At 45.0% G+C, this 17,852-nt stretch overlaps 2 protein-coding genes across 4 annotated transcripts in view; one reads left to right on the plus strand and one right to left on the minus strand.

Annotated features, from left to right (window-relative positions):
* Positions 1–845: 845 nt before the first annotated feature.
* ttc38 (tetratricopeptide repeat domain 38) lies at positions 846–16,466 on the plus strand. Of its 3 annotated transcripts, none has more exons than XM_084452902.1 (14): positions 846–974; positions 3,948–4,025; positions 4,822–4,903; positions 5,519–5,690; positions 6,490–6,663; positions 8,394–8,469; positions 8,902–9,021; positions 10,054–10,113; positions 10,292–10,330; positions 11,110–11,191; positions 11,614–11,779; positions 12,745–12,998; positions 13,718–13,791; positions 15,458–16,466. In XM_084452902.1, exons 1-13 carry the CDS (start codon positions 945–947, stop codon positions 13,756–13,758), a joined length of 1,374 nt encoding a protein of 457 aa, XP_084309028.1. In that variant the 5' UTR covers positions 846–944; the 3' UTR covers positions 13,759–13,791; positions 15,458–16,466. The 3 variants fall into 3 exon arrangements, with proteins under 3 accessions (XP_084309028.1, XP_084309027.1, XP_084309029.1); XM_084452901.1 differs by having other exon boundaries at positions 12,745–12,904; XM_084452903.1 differs by having other exon boundaries at positions 909–1,024; positions 12,745–12,904.
* Positions 16,467–16,668: 202 nt separating this feature from the next.
* tspan33b (tetraspanin 33b) overlaps positions 16,669–17,852 on the minus strand; it is a gene marked incomplete at its 3' end in the record, with an annotated part of 16,121 nt that continues 14,937 nt past the window's right edge. The window contains exons 7-8 of the mRNA XM_084452948.1: positions 17,295–17,456; positions 16,669–16,737 (exon numbers count right to left, since the gene is read on the minus strand). Coding sequence (XP_084309074.1) covers positions 16,669–16,737; positions 17,295–17,456 — 231 coding nt within the window. The remainder of the gene's footprint in view (positions 16,738–17,294; positions 17,457–17,852) is intronic.

Raw genomic sequence — 17,852 nt, forward strand, 5'->3', positions numbered from 1 at the left:
CTGCAATATCTAAGGGATAAACCACAGCTACTCTCTCTCTCTCTCTCTCTCACACACACACACACACACACACACACACACACACACACACACACACACACACACACACACACACACACACAAACACTGTAGGACTGCAGTAAAATATGTCCTGCTCTGGAACAAGATGCCTTGCTTTTTCAGTTTAAATTCTTTACAGTTTGATCTAATTCTATCAGTTTACTGTTGTCCTTTTTCAAGGAATCCAAACTTTTACAGTAAAAATATCCCACTGGAGGTACATTTTTATTTGTCCTTTTTTATTATACAACCTTTTGTACTACAGGTCTTCAAGCTAAAATCAGCATAAATATGTAGAAGTGAGTCAGCGCATGTGTCTGTTTGGCATTGACTCTACTAGCCTGTCTGCCAACCTCTCCATCTGTTGCCTCCCACTACATAGAAACACAGAGTTAAAGTGTAACGTTACTGTAAGAGCTGTGAATACGAAACGTTGCAGAATTTCAAGGATTGTTGTTTTAGATTGTGTGTGATACGTTTGACAGATTTTATTGATATTTATTAACATGTGTGAAAAAATGTATCATATGTAAAGAAATGAATCCTAATTTTTAAACCCGTTATGTTGACACATGATCTCTATGTAAATGCTTCATCTAGCTAAATTGCTTAGGGTGTTGGATGTATGCTGAAATGGCAATAAAACAATGCAGTTGTTCTTAAACATCTGTTGATATCTATTTTGTTTCACAGTGTTGCAGAACTGTATTCCCAATCTAGCCAGTCAGTCACAACTCCACTCCGGGTTTCCCCGCGATCCGCCCGTCACCTTTGCCTCGGGTTAGGGCACGTGTTGTTAAGTTCCTCTGATCTGAACACTGAACCCAGTCGCAGATCTTAACCCTGCCAGGAAGGTTGAGCTGTGCTCTTGGTCGAATACAATAATGTTTGCATCTAGTTTTAGAGACTGCAAGGTAAGATGAACGATGCGATGAACTCTTGTCCTGGCATGAAGTAGGCTACGGTGTGTGTTGACGACTGCCTATGACGTTCTACCACAACCTTATTGCATGATTTAACTAGCCCACGATGAAATGAAAGCAATGTTGTGGCAACTTATGGGGATTCAAGATATTGATACGCGTCACACTGGTGTGCGCGCGTCTGACAGCCTCGAGACCGTCCTGATCTTGCGAGCTCGCATTCTGTTTCTCTCTGCAGATCAGTCTGGACGTCCCTGTCTCCAACGATTTCAGTGGGCGGGAGTACTTGCCAGACTCCTTCAGCCAATCAGCGTAACAAAACTTTTGTCAAATCCAGTCGAACCACAATAACGTCTATTCCTCCGAGAAACTCAGTGCATACTCTGGTTCTTGTTATTATTGAGACAATTTCTGCAACAACTGCACTCTTGCACTCTTGGCTTGGCTGTGTTTATTCTACTAATGTACTGCTCGTTGCTTTGGCAGACTGATTGGCCCGATGTAAATGTAATCGGAGAGAAATCGTTCACGATAAGTGGTGGAAAAAGTCCATGCCGAAATTGAACATAAGCTCGCGAGATCAGGATGTTCTCACAAGGCTACCACTCTACTGTTCTGAGCAAGTCCTAGGCTGCGTTTCGAATCGCATACTGCTACTTTTTACTACCAGTAGCCTACTACAGCTGCCCCTAAAAAGTAGCCTATGTACTACACATCCAATTGAAAACTACTTGTCATAACACTGCGCCTTGAAATTTGACCACATCCGTCGCAGACCATAAAGCCAAATCGACATTCGTTTAATTCTATTAATACATCCATGGTTTGATTCGTCCACAGCTGTCGCAACAATGAAGCTATAAAAAACCGACTTGCACAATTAAGTAATTTCCGCTGAGCACAGGATTGTGGGTCAGAATAGCCAGAAAAGTCTTCTATAGGGCTTGGGAAAATGTAGTCCCAGACACGACCATCTTGTTTCTACACAGGTGTATCTATTTGTCTGATTGGCTCTACTGCATAGAATCCTATGCAATCAGAGAATAGATACACCTGTGTAGAAACAAGATGGTCGTGTCTGGGACTACATTTTCCCAAGCCCTATAAGTGTGCTGACTTTACTGCAAAATACGACCGGATGTAGTAGGACATCCTGATATATATATATATTTTTTTTTTTACCATACTGCATATGGCATAGGCCTACTATGTATTGGGACATGCTGCTACTGTACATACATTTTTGCCATACTATAACGTATGGAAGTATTCGATTCGGAACGTGGCCCTTGCTCCTGTAGGGGGTGCATGCATGCAATGTTTTTTTTGTTATATTTTTCTGAATATCTCGCCAAAGCCGACTCAGCTTATGCCAGGGGCGGGGCTTGCTTCTGTTGACCGGCTGTCAGCAACGTTGCCACCTTCTCAGTTTAGTTTGGAGTGAGATTTGGTACGCTATGAAGTCGGTGCATTTTTAGGCCTACTGTTCTGTGACATTACATAATATTGTTAAAGAAGTTCTGCAGCCAAATCCACAATTTTACTGCATTTATAGATGAAAAGCTAAGTCAAGGTTAATGATGAATAAATATGGTTGATCAGCATACTTATCATCATCATAGCCTAAATCAGGAGACCAAGCAGGTTTCTGGGGTTCTTGCCAGTTAATTTCAGAGACTGTTTCCTTCCAATGAATTTATGGAGTAGCCTTATTTTGTGGAGTGTGGGGCAGGGTTGGGTGGGGCATTGGGAAATAGGACTCTCAGGAGACTCTGGTGAGTACAGTACTCCATCTACAAACAATAATAACATTATGGTATGGAAAGTAGGCCAAATTAATGAGAAAAACACATTGATCAAAAACAGTGGATAGTCCCGCAGGATAATTTTGTCCAGAAAGCAGTAGGCTACTCTTGAAAAAAAAATCTAACTAGAAAGCCAGAAATAGAAGAGAGGTAAAAGGTTCTTAGCTGAACTATTTTGTTTGCGTTTGTCATATATTTCTTATTGATTATGTCAGACGTGCTTTCACACTGATACGACTACGGCAGTTCATCTTCTGACACTTTGGCAGTTAAATTAAGCTATTAATCATTGATTGATTCAAAAGTCTCATTTGAAGATGGCCTGTCTAGCCTGGCTGCTAAACTAAAGTATTCTTTAGATGCCAGTAGAGTTAACCTGTCAGAACTATCCATCGAATCCATGCAAGATAATGTTTTGTAGCTACATGCAGACTATCAACACTAGTCTTATCCTCCTGACATTGGACAATCAACTGTCAAACTGCCATTAAGATACAGGCCTAAAATCAATGGATTGTTGAATGAGTTGAATATACAGTAACATGCTGTTACTGTAGGCACTACACTACTGTGGCAATACACTGATTCTGATTCTGCAAACACAGAAAGTACTGTAAATCAATAGGATTAATAAAACTGGATTAAATACTTTCCTCTATTTAAAGTGAGAAACGGAAGACCCAAACTAGTTAAATTCAAACACTGAACCATTTTGAACTCTTGAGTTTATGTGCAGTGCTGAACTGTATTGAGCTGTACAGATAGGCTATCTTAATCCCATTTGTGTCACAGGGTTTATATTGTGTATTGTATGGGAGGCTCTAACTCTGGTGTGCTTTATTGTATTCTGTAGCAGACCCTCAATGTGCAGGGACACGGCCACGTGTGCTGATAACACTGCGGTGACAGAAAACTTAATCTGTCAGCACAGACGCTCTGCTGGCTGTCTGTCTGCCTGCCTGCCTTTCTGACCGCTGATAACGCCATATTGCGGCCGCATGGCGATGTTATCACTTAAAAATATGTCTTTCACTGCGTGAGAAAATGGATGTGAGAGCGTGTGAAAGCTGTGAATTGCATTTTGAGTCTCACGGTCAGTGCGTGAGAGTTGACAGTTCTCCCGCCAAGGAGAATGAAAGTGGTTATGTTTCTGTAACAGGCCTGGAGGGCAGAAGGTCTCCCATTGTCCACCTCTAGCAATGAAGCCTGTAAGATGTATGACGCCATTCTTACTCAGGTATGACCATGCCCTTCACGTGTGCGCACACGCACGCACGCACACACACACACACACACACACACACACACACACAAACAAACGGGAAAATCAACATTCACATCGGGATCCCTAGCTACAACCTTCAGAGGCTCCAGTATACAGAACAGCGCTGCTAGGATCCTGATGAGGGTGTGAAAATATGATCACATCACCCTCATCCTCAAGTCCCTTCACTGGCTCCCCATCTCGCTCAGAATTGATTTCAAGGTTTCCCTCCTCACCCACTGCATATATGGCAACGCACCCCCCCCCCTCCCTACCTCAAGGATCTTCTCACCCCCCAGACAACCTCACGCACCCTCTGCTCCTCCACCTCAAACCTCCTCAAACCCCCACAGATCCACCTTAAAACCATGGGCACGCGGGCTTTCTGCTCAGCTGCCCCCAGGCTGTGGAACGCTCTCCCCGACCACCTCAGGGCACCACAGTCTGTAGAATCCTTTAAGAAACACCTAAAAACCTTTTCACAAAAGCGTTCTGATGACTGCTTTCTTAGGTTGCATGCTTTCCATATCATGTTTTTAAAATGCCTGTTTGCTCATTTTATCTTGTCTTTCTTTGTCCTCCCATGTAGTTGGCTGTAACTACTTTGTTGTTTTATAGCACTTTGAGATTTTTTTCTAAAAGTAAAGTGCAAAACAAATAAAATGTATTATTATTATTATTATTATCTTAATAACAGGATTTTAATAGAATTATTTGAGAAATAGAATCCTATTAAAGGCTTGGCCACGTTTCCTTGTCCTGCCTCCAGTATGTGACGTGGCGTAACGATGAGACGCTAGGAGGAATTGGGGGCTGCATGGCCGCTGTCAAGGCTGCGGACCCTGACTTTGGTATGTAACAACACGCTGAGAACTCTGGCTAGCCAGTCCAGCAAAGTAGACCTACAGTGAGAGCAGTGCTATATCAGACTAGGTCTATGCCAGCCTAGGCCTACTAGAGAACTGAGACCAGGGTCATGTCACACATGAAGCATCATTAAAGACGCACCACACTGGACAAAGACACATCACACTGGAGGATACTGGTCACTGTAAGACCCACCAGCACATTGATAAGCCTGCTGACTCCAGCCTTGCCTACCTGCTAGTTTCAACCACAGTATTAACTAACTGTCTGCTTCCCAGCACACAGCTGATGATAGCTTTGATCTCTGGCCGGCTGGATTTCATTTCTAATTCTAATAATAGTTGTATCCTCCCATCTGCCGTCCCTCACTGCCCCTCAGTTCTGATATCACAGGTAAGCCAGAGGGAGGTGAGCCGTAGTCGATCTTGTTCACCGTGATTTCACACCTGCAATTGGGGTTAATGAAGTAAACAACTTGAACTAAAATGCAGAATCATTATACTCACGCCCCAGCTGAAACATACTGTAGGGCAGTTGAAATGCAGCCTGGGTAAAAAAAAAAAGAAAAAGTGATGTCCGTGTGATGTCCCTCCCTGCAGTGATGGGTCATGTGATCAGCACGGGGCTGGAGCTGGTGGGCACGGGGAAGTCGATGCGCCTGGACGCCGACCTGGCGGGGGCGGTGAGGAGGACGCTGGATCTGGCCCAGGCCCAGGACATCACGCCCAGGGAGAGGCTCCACGTCAGCGCCATGGAGCTCTTCTCCAAGGGGTGGGAGACAGGAGACGCTAGCAGACATATACTTATGGAGAACTTCATGCCTGTGTGCTTTTGGTTCAGGGATACAAATACATCGTAGTCTAAATTCAGTCAGTACACTCTGGGTGCAGAATGCTTATGGGGGTTTATCTGCAGTTGGCTGATTCCTGTGAGTATTCACATGTGCTGAAAGGCCAAAACCAAAGCTATAAAAACTATCTTGGATGAGAACAGAGGTTGAGGTCCAAACGCTGAAGTTTGAAACAGTATCTTATCTTGAGAATCGACTGAAGAACTAGGTTAGAGGAATCCGCTGCTCATGCACCCAGCCATCCAGAGAGACACACAAAGCTCCTTATGCTGCTAGTGTCTGATGTGTTATTCCCTCCAACTAAGCCTTTCTCTGTCTCCATCTCTCCCTATGACCCAGTCACATGCTTCTGATAGAGCCTTTTCTTGATGTCACACTGGCCTGCCTTAGCAATGCAGAGATATTTTGTATTCTTTGCGTGTGTGTGTGTGTGTGTATGTGTGAGTGTGTGTGTGTGTGTGAGTGAGTGTGTGTGTGTGTGTGTGGGTGTGGTAAAACTACACAATATACACATTCAAAAACACAAACTACAGCAAAAAAAACACTATTTACCAAGCGTGTTTGTGTAGATGAGCTGGTTTCACCTTTTGCTATTGGAATTTAGCAGTGGCTGAGGGTAATGTTGAGGGTGTGAAGGAATGTGTGTGTTTGTGTGTGTGTGTGTGTGTGTGTGTGTGTGTGTGTGTGTGTGTGTGTGTGCGCGTGTGCGTGACTCCCCAGGAGTTTCCCCAAGGCTTGTGATGTGTGGGAGGAGATCCTAGTGGAGCATCCCACTGACCTTCTGGCTCTGAAGTTTGCCCATGACGGCTTCTTCTACCTGGGGGCCAAGACCCAGATGAGGGACTCTGTGGCCAGGGTGCTGCCCCACTGGAAACCCCACATGCCCCTGTACAGGTACAGCAGGACCAGCAGGACATGCTACACACACAAGGGCCCCTGGAGTATGTGTGGAAAGGAAGGTCATTCTCTAGCATAGAATACCCCCCCCCCAGGTAGAGGTCAGAGGCCTGTGTACAGTATCTCCTACCTGACAGTCATTGTTACCTCTGTGAGCTGGTGCTTAGTGTGATCAACTGAGACAAAGTCCTCCTGTTTAGTTCATTTAGCTTAAAAAGGGAGTTTGGGTTGATGGAATAATTGCTGCAGATATGTCAGGAACCTAATTTTAATCTGTAGTCCTAACAGTAAACAAATAAACAAGATAAAACACTGTAGTACAAAATGTCAGGTATGATACAGATAACATACGAAAACATACAAAACAAAACATACAGAGAATTAAGTGCTGTTGAGAACCACCTTTCCAGGAACCCTGCTGTTTGACGTACTCCACAGTCTCTCACACACACACACACACACACACACACACACACACACACACACACACACACACACACACACACACACACGTCCTTACCCTAACAACTATTCTGGACACCCTGCACAGTAAATACAGTAAGACACATCCTACTCAGTACTAAGTATAATACAAAAAAAACACTGAAAATGAATAGTAAAAAGGTAGCTATAATCACCCATCTACCCTCTATCAGTGTTGACACAATTGGTTGCTTAGAGTCCATTTTTTGGCATCAGAAGAAAAACGGTGATAGTTTGTGTGATAGTGTGATGTTTGTCATGTTGTCTGGGAGTCTATTCCATTCTTTGATGGCTTTGATGAAGACGCCGATTGAAAAAACGTAGAGCTTAGTTTTGGTATTGCAGGCTGCAGCCTTTCCTGGAGACAGACCTGCTCACTAGCTCGGAGCGAGCCTCGCAAAGTCATTTAATGCATTATGAATTATCTTGTGCACTAGACGGATACCGGAAAACGTGATCATATTGTCAAAGCTTAACATTTTATATTTGTCAAGTACATCCCAATGGTGGTGCTGTCGTTGTTTCCTATCCAAAACCTTCCGCACAGTAGAGAGATGTAATTGGATTTAGGGCAGTCTTGTTAGCCTGTGACCATGATGATATACAGTACAGAATATAGGATAAGATCATAGCTTTCAGATATCCTGGCGGCTTCAGTTGACAGCGAGTTTCTTTGTGGCGTCAGTTTGCAATGTTATTCTTGACACATCTTTCTAATATGTTTTAAAGGCCAGGGAGGAATATACTGTAAGATGACCCCTATGTATTTATACTCATCAACATTTGTTATCATTTGACCTGTGGAAAACTCCCATTCTTACATAAATGTTGGGACTCCCATTATGACGTTGTCTGTTTGAGAAGCACATGGTCACTGTTTTCTCTGTGTTCAGGGTCAGGCATGATCGACTGTCTCTGCACTCTGTTCTTATCAAATAACCCACCGACCCTAATCAAACAACTGAAGGTGCTTGTCCTTTGTAACAAGATCTTATTTTACCCTTTGTTATTTCAGACTAGGTCTATGCCAGCCTAGGCCTACTAGAGAACTGAGACCAGGGTCATGTGTAAACCCATGTTACACATGAAGTCACAGCATCATGTGTAACTTGATAGCTCTATGATCCAACCAAATAAACACATCCTGATTATTATTATTATTCTTATTATTATACCAAAAGAATTGGAGCTGGTGTGTTGAATGTGTAGGGGAGAGCTCTGAGGCTCTCTGCTTGTGCCTGCAGCTACCTGAAAGGACTGTACTCCTTCGGTCTTCTGGAGACTCAGTTCTATGACCAGGCAGAGAAAGAGGCCAAAGAGGTGAGGCGTCCATCTTGACCCTCACTAGGGTTGTGTGTTAGTACAGACACCAGGGTTGACCCCCCCCCCCCCCTTATCTAGTGTCTCTTTCTTTTCTGTTAATCTGTATCTAGTGTTTATCTCCTCTACAATCTTTCTGTGGTTTTCAACTGTTGAAATGTCAAATTTCACCCTTGGGGGATCAATAAAGTCTTATCTTATCTCATCTTATCTTAGTACAGCCACCAGTGTTATGCATTAGTACAGCACTTCTAGTCACACATGTCTAGTTTCTAGTTTGTGAACTTACTGTGGGCTCAGAATTTTAAATCAGTTGTTTCTGATGTGACCTAATGGCTTAAAACACTGAACTCTAGTGGTTCCAGTGACTTACTTGTCCCTTCTGTCCTGCCCCCCCCCCCCCACACACACACACACACACACCCCACCCAGGGCCTGGCCCTGACCCCGGAGGACGCCTGGTGTGTCCACTCCGTCGCCCACGTCCACGAGATGAAGGTCGAGGTGGACAAGGGCCTCAAGTTCATGGAGAACACCGAGAAGAACTGGCAGGTGGCTGCTGCGACCTGTCTACTATCAATACTTCTCTCTCTCCCTGCAGTTCTGTCTACTATCAATACTTCTCTCTCTCCCTGCAGTTCTGTCTACTATCAATACTTCTCTCTCTCCCTGCAGTTCTGGCTACTGTAGATGCTTCTCTCTCCCTGGAGTTCTGTCTACTGTAGATGCTTCTCTCTCCCTGGAGTTCTGTCTACTGTAGATGCTGTAGATCTCTCTCCCTGCAGTTCTATCTACTATCAATGCTTCTCTCTCTCCCTGCAGTTCTGGCTAATGTAGATGCTTCTCTCTCCCTGCAGCTCTGGCTACTATAGATGCTGTAGATCTCTCTCCCTACAGTTCTGGCTACTGTAGATGCTGTAGATCTCTCTCCCTGCAGTTCTGTCTACTGTAGATGCTGTAGATCTCTCTCCCTGCAGTTCTGTCTACTGTAGATTCTGTACTGTAGATCTCTCTCCCTGCAGTTCTGTCTACTGTAGATTCTGTACTGTAGATCTCTCTCCCTGCAGTGTGCTGTTCTGTCTTTTAGCTGAGGATGCAGTGCTGCTACCTATTACTTTGTATTATATGCTGTTACTTTGTGCTATGTAGTATTACTACAAGATTCTAGATTTCTTTATTTGTCACGTGTAATGTACATGTACAGTTACAGGGAAATGTTGCTGCCAGAAATGTTATGCTCAATACATATAAACTCCGATACCCAATTTACAAATTTACAAGTTACAAATTTACAAATTACACTATAAGTGCCATTTCTATAAAGTATGCCGATAGGTGGAAGATATATACCCATATCTGTGTACTGTATGGAAATGGTACTTATAGTGTAATTTGTAACTTGTAAATTTGTAATATGTACTACATCTGTACAGTGCAGTACTTCAGAGGCCTCTAAAGCCTCTCCTTCTCTAAAACATCTTCTGTAGGCCTCTTCCATTGAGACTAGTCAGTGACCAGGCCTGCCGAGGCAGAACCCAGCTCTGTGTGTAAAACAATCATTTGTCTGATATGTTTCCTCTGCAGGGATGCGACATGCTGGCTTGTCATAACTATTGGCACTGGGCACTCTACTTCATCGAGAAGGTAAGACAATAAGCTCCTCTAGTCGAGCGCGTCGTCATCAGACAGACTATGCAGTTTATGAGCTAGAATCTCCTTTGTGCTTTGTGGTGTGTAAAGCTGAACACAGTACCTTTAAAAGCTGATTACAGTAATTTTTTTAACACTTTTAATTGGCTGTGGGTTTTTTTTCTCTCCGCAGGGGGACTACGAGGCAGCGCTGAGAATATTTGATATGCAGGTTAGTGCTCTCGCACGTCTCATCACGGCACATGCAGTCTTCCCACAAACAGAATGGAACAGAGGCTCCAGGAACCTCCAGCAGCACTTAGGGGAGCGTTGCTGAGAGCAGTCTGGTGTTGCGGTGCTGTGTTTTTGTGTGTGCAGACGCTATCTGTTCACATCGGTTTATTTTTACACAATATAATAGTCCTTTGCTTTACTGGAGACAGCATGTTCCATTAAACTTGTACAGGATTGTTTTATTGTATTTTATTTGAATTCTGTTTAGAAATAGAACAAAACATAATAAGATAAATACATAATAAGATAAATAAACATCAAGTTATGTATGATATCACTCACAATCACACATCTACATTGTTTTGCTTCATACACTTTTATTAGCTTATCTGTTTAGATTTGAAGGGTAAAAACACTTAAGGTTAGAGAACAGAAGAATCCACTCTTAGATTAGAGAGTGCACTTGTATAGCGCCTTTATCCAAAGCACTTTACAATGGCCTCTCATTCTCATTCACACACACATTCACACATCAATGGCGGCAGCTGCCATGCAAGGTGCCTGCCTGCTCACTGGGAGCAATTTGGGGTTCAGTGTCTTGCCCAAGGACACTTTGACATGTGGACAGGAGGAACCAGGATGTGAGCCCTGTGTGTGTGTGTGTGTGTGTGTGTGTGTGTGTGTGTGTGTGTGTGTGTTGTGTGTGTGTGTGTGTGTGTGTGTGTGTGTGTGTGTGTGTGTGTGTGTGTGTGTGTGTGTGTGTGCGCTCATCCCCAGGTGTCCAGGCGCCTTGTGGCTTCTGGGTCCATGCTGAACACGGTGGATGCATGCTCTCTGCTCTACAGACTGGAAATGGAGGGTGACACATACACACACACACTTTTTTTTTTCTTTTTTTTTCAATTTTATTTGGAACGGACCATGTGCAATTAAAACATACATGTAAAAACATTTGATGCATCGCACCAGAGTTGGCCTTAGGCTAATTTGCATCTGCAGTCCCTGTAAACAGGTAACAGATAAAAACAACAAACATAATAAGTAAAACAAAGTACAATACAGATGACTTAGCATTACATTAAGACACTCACTCTTTCACATTCATCAGTCATAGCAGCACGTCCAGTCACACAACCACACTCATTCACAAACCACACACATACACAACACCTCCTCTATTCTCCATTGACAGAAGTAGGGTGTGATACTGGGATTTCTGTGTGTGTGTGTGTGTGTGTGTGTGTGTGTGTGTGTGTGTGTGTGTGTGTGTGTGTGTGTCAGGTGTGTGTGTGAAGGACCGCTGGCGGGAGCTGCAGCAGGTCACGCTGCCCCACACTGACGACCACGTGCTGCTTTTCAACGACCTCCACTTCCTCATGGCCTCTCTGGGCGCCAAGGAGACAGGGACGGCCCAGCAGCTGGTGGAGGGACTCAGGGAGAGGGCCAGGTGACCCCCCCCAACCACCCCATCCCATCACCCCCCCCCCCCAACCACCCCATCCCATCATCCCTCCCCCAACCACCCCCCCCCCCCCCAACCACCCCATCCCATCATCCCTCCCCCAACCACCCCATCCCCACCAAACCACCCCATCCCATCATCCCCCCCCAACCACCCCATCCCATCACCCTCCCCCCCCCCACACACACCCAGTTTGACTGCCTTGCATAACAACCACTCAGCCTTTATGTAACATCAGGAGGGAAACATGAGTGGGAGTAAAACAGAGAGGGGGGAGAGAGAGAGGAGAGGTAGAGAGAGAAAATAGAAAGGGGAGATCTGCAAAAGAGAGAGAGAGATACAGTAGAGATGGAATGGAGGACAGAGCTGAGCAGTGTCAGAGGAGTGACTCTCTTGACGGACGCTGGCCGCAATGTGTGCTGACAGCGACGACAGGCAGTCTCCGTACCGCATGTTCGTCTCCGCAAACCCCTGGAGAACGAAGAGACCCTGAACTCCAAACACAAGAAGACGCCATGTCTGCCTGTTACATAACAGGAGAGGAAGGGAGGAAAGCACCTTTGGGGCCAAAACAGCTGTTAAAAAGTTAAAATCTGTTAAGCTATGCTCTACTTTTCTTAAAATGGCCTCTGTGTCTTCTTTGAAATGGCCGAGCAGCTCAGAGACATACAGTAGTCAATGCAGGCACTCTACAATACCTCAGTACTTAATGCTTCATGTCCTTGGTTGAGTGAATAAGTATTACTGTATGATCTAGTGTCCCATGATGTCATATGTACAGTAGCGGTCTCATGAGGTGTTGTTCATGGTGGATGTCTATTCCCATCAAACGTTTCTATTTAGACCTAGAACTGATTGGACAAGTAATGATCCAAGGATATTGATTAAGTTTGTGATTAAGATCGTATGCCCACCCCCCCCCCCCCCCCCTCCTACCCCCACTTCTCCAGAGACCCTGAGGAGAACTGGCAGTACCAGCTGGCAGGGGACCTGGGCATTCCCATGTGCCAGGCTCTGCTGGAGTACGACCAGGGCAACTACAGTCGCGCCGTGGACCTGCTACTGCCCATACGCTACCGCACCCCACAGATAGGGGGCAGCTACGCGCAGGTCAGATACAGAGAGGAGGCTATCCCAAACAGGAAGCTGGTCACAGCTCTGTGTAGTAGGCTCACTACACACTGGTGTCGAACCGACTCGCAATGTATGTACGCTGGGGCACTCCAAGATTTTGAACATTTACTTGTAGCTTGTTTTTGCACTTACATGTACTGGGGAGTGTATTTTCTGAAGTGCATGAATTAGAACCATCTGCATGCAACAAGCTTATTTTAAAAAATCTTGGAGCGCCCCTTGAAATGAATGAAACCAATGGAATTGTCTCAAAAGTGCAAACGCTGTGTAAGTGTATGTTTTCAAATACAAAAAGTATAAAGTCTATCTATCGATCTATCTATCTATCTATCTGTCTGTCTGTCTGTCTGTCTGTCTGTCTGTCTGTCTGTCTGTCTGTCTGTCTACTGTATCTACTGTACAGTATCTTTCTTTCGGGTCTGTAACCTTTCATTCTTTAGTGAGTCTGTAACCGTTATTTAGACCATCAGCATACTGTTTCAGCAGAGTAATGGATACAAAGCACAGTGCAACAACAACAATAAACTGTTGAATCATTTATCCATGTGTTAACTCTTACTGTTGGATACTGTAGTTCAAAGGACATTGTGTACTTACTATAGCAACGCTATCCAGGCACAGCAATAGAGACAGATGACTCATTCAGTAGAGAGTAGTACATATGGCCCATATGGTATTCCTTTGTGTAATGTGTTTGTCCGTAGCGTGTTTATGTGCAGTGTGTTATTGTGTAGCATGTTGAGTGTAGCGTGTTTGTGTGTAACGTGTTTGTGTGTTAACGGTTTTCAGCTGGACGTCTTCAATCAGCTCCTCATCCATGCAGCCATTAAGTCAGGGGAGAAGCACCACCACAAACTAGCCAGGTTAGACTGCACCTCCTATTACAGCCATAACCCCACAAACTAGCCTGGTTAGACTGCACCTCCTATTACAGCCATAACCCCACAAACTAGCCAGGTTAGACTGCACCTCCTATTACAGCCATAACCCCACAAACTAGCCAGGTTAGACTGCACCTCCTATTACAGCCATAACCCCACAGACTAGCCTGGTTAGACTGCACCTCCTATTACAGCCATAACCCCACAAACTAGCCAGGTTAGACTGCACCTCCTATTACAGCCATAACCCCACAGACTAGCCTGGTTAGACTGCATCTCCTATTACAGCCATAACCCACGCTAGGTTTGGATTCTTTGCCACTATCAGTATGGCTGTGTTGCGGCTATGGGCATTAGGCACAGTTATGCTAGGTATATTAACACTGTTTATCACAGTAGTGAAATACCACTGATAATAATTAGTTGAAAGGCAGTACATTTCCCCAGTGATGCTGGTTGTACAGTGTTGTGTACCAAGAAGAATGACAGCAATGTGCAGCGTTTGTGCTCCCGTCTCACCCAGGGCGATCTGGGCCTAGTTGGTTCGCTCCCGGGGGGGAGGGGCAGCGGGAGGGGGGATCTAGTGTGTCCTAATTTCAGCTGCGTTTCATCACCATGTCCTCATGTTCCCATGATAACTGCAAACACTGTAGCGTTATGCACACGCACATGCCCGGGCGCACACACACACACACACACACACACACACAAACACAAACACACACACAAACACACACACACACACAAACACACGGCATTGCTTGCATTATCTACATCAGGGGTAGTCAAACACAAATCCTAAGGGTCCACAATCTCCCCCCCCCCCCCCCCCGATAATCCAAAGGTCAGTCTTTTGGAAAACAATTATAATAACACCACAACCGGCTCACACACACCCCTAACCATTTCAAGCCGTCTCCTCCTCTCGTGTTTCCTCTCTTCTCGTCTTCTTCCTCTCTTCCTGTCTCCTCTCCCTCTGTCTCCTCTTCTCCTGTCTCCTCTCCTCACTTCATGTCTGATCTCCTCACCTCCTGTCTCCTCTCCTCACCTGTCTCCTCTCCTCACCTGTCTCCTCTCCTCACCTGTCTCCTCTCCTCACCTGTCTGATCTCCTCACCTCCTGTCTCCTCTCCTCACCTGTCTCCACTCCTTACCTCCTGTCTGATCTCCTCACCTCCTGTCTCCTCTCCTCACCTCTTGTCTCCTCTCCTCACCTCCTGTCTGATCTCCTCACTTCCTGTCTCCTCTCCTCACCTGTCTGATCTCCTCACCTCCCGTGTCCTCTCCTGTCCGATTTTATCCCGTTGTTTTCTTCACGATTCTTAGCTCTGAATTCTGAGGAATGGTCACTTCAAAATGACTTGTTTTGTTTCAAATTGCCACTTTACACGAGTTACCGTTCCTTGGCATATTAAGCACATCGGTTGGTGCTCGTAGATGTTATAAAACTACCATACAGCTTTCGCGTGCTGTGCCTGAGATCAGCCTGGTTGGGGCACATGCACGCACGCACGCACGCACACACACACACACACACACACACACACACACACACAGTGTACTCATTAGACTCTGTAATTCAGTATTGATCAGTATGGCTGTTCAGTCAGATGTACCTCAGTCTCTGCTGTGTGTGTTTCTGCTGCCAGGTGTCTGCTGGTGGAGCGTGATGCAGTAAGACCCAGCTCCCCCCTGACTGACCGGCTCATCCAGAGGGCCCACGCTCTGCATTGCTAGCCTGGGGGCAGAGGGCCGGGGTAGAGGGCAAAGGGCAAAGGGCCAGGGCTGGGGGACAGATAGACTCACAAGTGAGTCTCTAAACTCGTCGCGTTAAAAAAAAAACTATATTGCAGAATCAAGCCAAGAGATTAAAAAAAACTGCATTGCAGAATCAATCCAACAGATAAAAAAAAAAAACTGCATTGCACAACCAATCCGGAGTCTTTAAGGCGGAGCTTTGTTGAGGTTTGAACCAATCCAAAGTCTTTAGGGCATAGCTTGGTTCAGGCTTGAACCAATCCAAAGCAGGAGGTGTGGTCTTGTTACGGGCCGTACTCGCTGGCATCCTAGTGACTATTTCAACTTAGAAAACCCCAGATGTTCAGAAGCCGGAGATCCCAAACGTCTGGTATCGCAAGACTAGGGGACAGAGGACCAAGCCTGGTCACCATAGTTCCATATTGGGTAGACAGGTCTCAGGGCTGGCCTGTAGTAGCTTACTAGTGTAGGCCTAAACATGAAGCTACTTCGGGGATACTCCTCCATTATTCCTGTCTTGTTTGGCTAAAGAGTGGTATGGTAATGTCGTAACCACAATCCCTATGGTCTTAAAAGACAGCAGAACCTGCTAACAGTGCTGAAATACTCTAGTGTAATCAATATTGACCAAAATCATCAACTGTTGGTTGGTTCCTATCATTCATTTTGTTTTGTGTAATTTTATGACATCCTTTTGTGCCATAAATGTTAGCATAATTACATATTGTGTCCTGATGTGTCAAGAAATTGCCACAAAATTGATTTATTTCATAGACCAAATTTTATTAGCATATGTACCACATTGAAATATAAATAAACACATTTGAGAAATAAATATTCTTCATGTCAATATAAATACAAAATTATGTTAAAAACCCATTTATATATTGTAATAAATAAACTCTTCCAAATGTATGCCCTTTGGTTGTCATTTATCGCAAATGTACAGATGAACCAGAGCACAGTGAGTTACATGTGATGTGCTGAAGGTCATTAATTGTAGATGTCTGTGGAGGAGAGGACTCTCTTGTACAGTATACTCTCTCTGAGGCTGTAGGTCTCTCTCCTCTCAGAGTGCAGTCTTCTTGCCCTCCCCTCCTCCCTACAGCACTGAGCTGATCTCGTCCTGGATCTGCGAGATCAGGATCTGGGACAGGACGATGCCAGCGATCTGGAAAAGGGAAAACATGCCAGCCTTCACCCACCAACACAGTCATTGAAGGTCCCCAGAGAACTGTCTCTCTCACCGAGGACATGTCCACGGTTACTCTGAGCTATAGCACTCATACAATAGGCCGATCCTCACTTTTTCATCCACACTTAATACAGGCAGTTTGACTGATTAAAATGACATTAAAATACAAATGAGTGAAAAACATGAGCTATTGGTACTCAGCAGCGGTCACAGGGTGATGAGTGTAAATACAGAATGGTGGGAGTGGTGTCTACATATCAAAGCTAGACTGTGGTGAATATCATTGTAATTGTTTTGACGGGGCTCATGGGTAATTCACACACTTCCCTCTCTGACGGAGAGCAGTAATTTATTGCTGGCTGAATTGAACACATGCACACTCGGATACACACAGAAGTCTACACACCTCTTTAGTCTTCATAAATCATCGAGACATGCCAGCCCCAAAAAAGTTGTCTTCCACATATAGGCCTATCGCCCTGCGCTGCATCAGGGGAGTGTGTGTGTGTGTGTTTGTGTTTGCGTTGCTGTACCTGAGGCAGTGCCAGACCCAGGGCCAGGGCCCCAACCAGGAGCAAATGGGTCTCCACCCACATGACTGCCTGGTCTGCACAGCCCACTGGGTAGATGGACTTGGTGGCCTCCAGATAGTTCAGGGTCTGGACCCCAAAACCACACATGGTGTTGACCACCGCCTGAGAGAGAGAGATTTTTTTTGATTTTTAACAAACCTTTAATTAACAATATTCAACAAATCACATGCTACAAAATATAAATCACATACCCTTAAAAATAAAAAAAAACTATGTAAAGATAGTATTAAAACCCAGCCCGAGAGAGAGAGAGAGAATGATCTACTACAGCCACGGTGTGTGTGTACTTTAAATTGAGGTGAAATGGGACGAGCAGCAGAGTTGTGGTATCCTGGCATCCTGATCACGTGAGCTCACAATCTGTTTCTCTCCACGGATCGAGGTGTGAGCCTCCCTCACAAACTGTAGTCACTACATCCGATATGATATCCCTCATCTATTAAGCATGGAGAGATTCAACCAGTTTATGCGGATCTGCGTAATTAACATATTCACTTT

This window comes from Borostomias antarcticus, assembly GCF_949987555.1.
Source record: "Borostomias antarcticus genome assembly, chromosome: 18".
NCBI classification, from domain to species: Eukaryota; Metazoa; Chordata; class Actinopteri; order Stomiiformes; family Stomiidae; genus Borostomias; species Borostomias antarcticus.

Excerpts from the sequence above, each read along its gene's own strand:
- ttc38 (XM_084452901.1), top strand. The coding sequence starts at position 945 with ATGTTTGCATCTAGTTTTAGAGACTGCAAG. Across the intron at positions 9,022-10,053 it reads ACACCGAGAAGAACTGGCAG|GGATGCGACATGCTGGCTTG; the intron begins GTGGCTGCTGCG and ends TTTCCTCTGCAG. Across the intron at positions 12,905-13,717 it reads TAGGGGGCAGCTACGCGCAG|CTGGACGTCTTCAATCAGCT; the intron begins GTCAGATACAGA and ends AACGGTTTTCAG.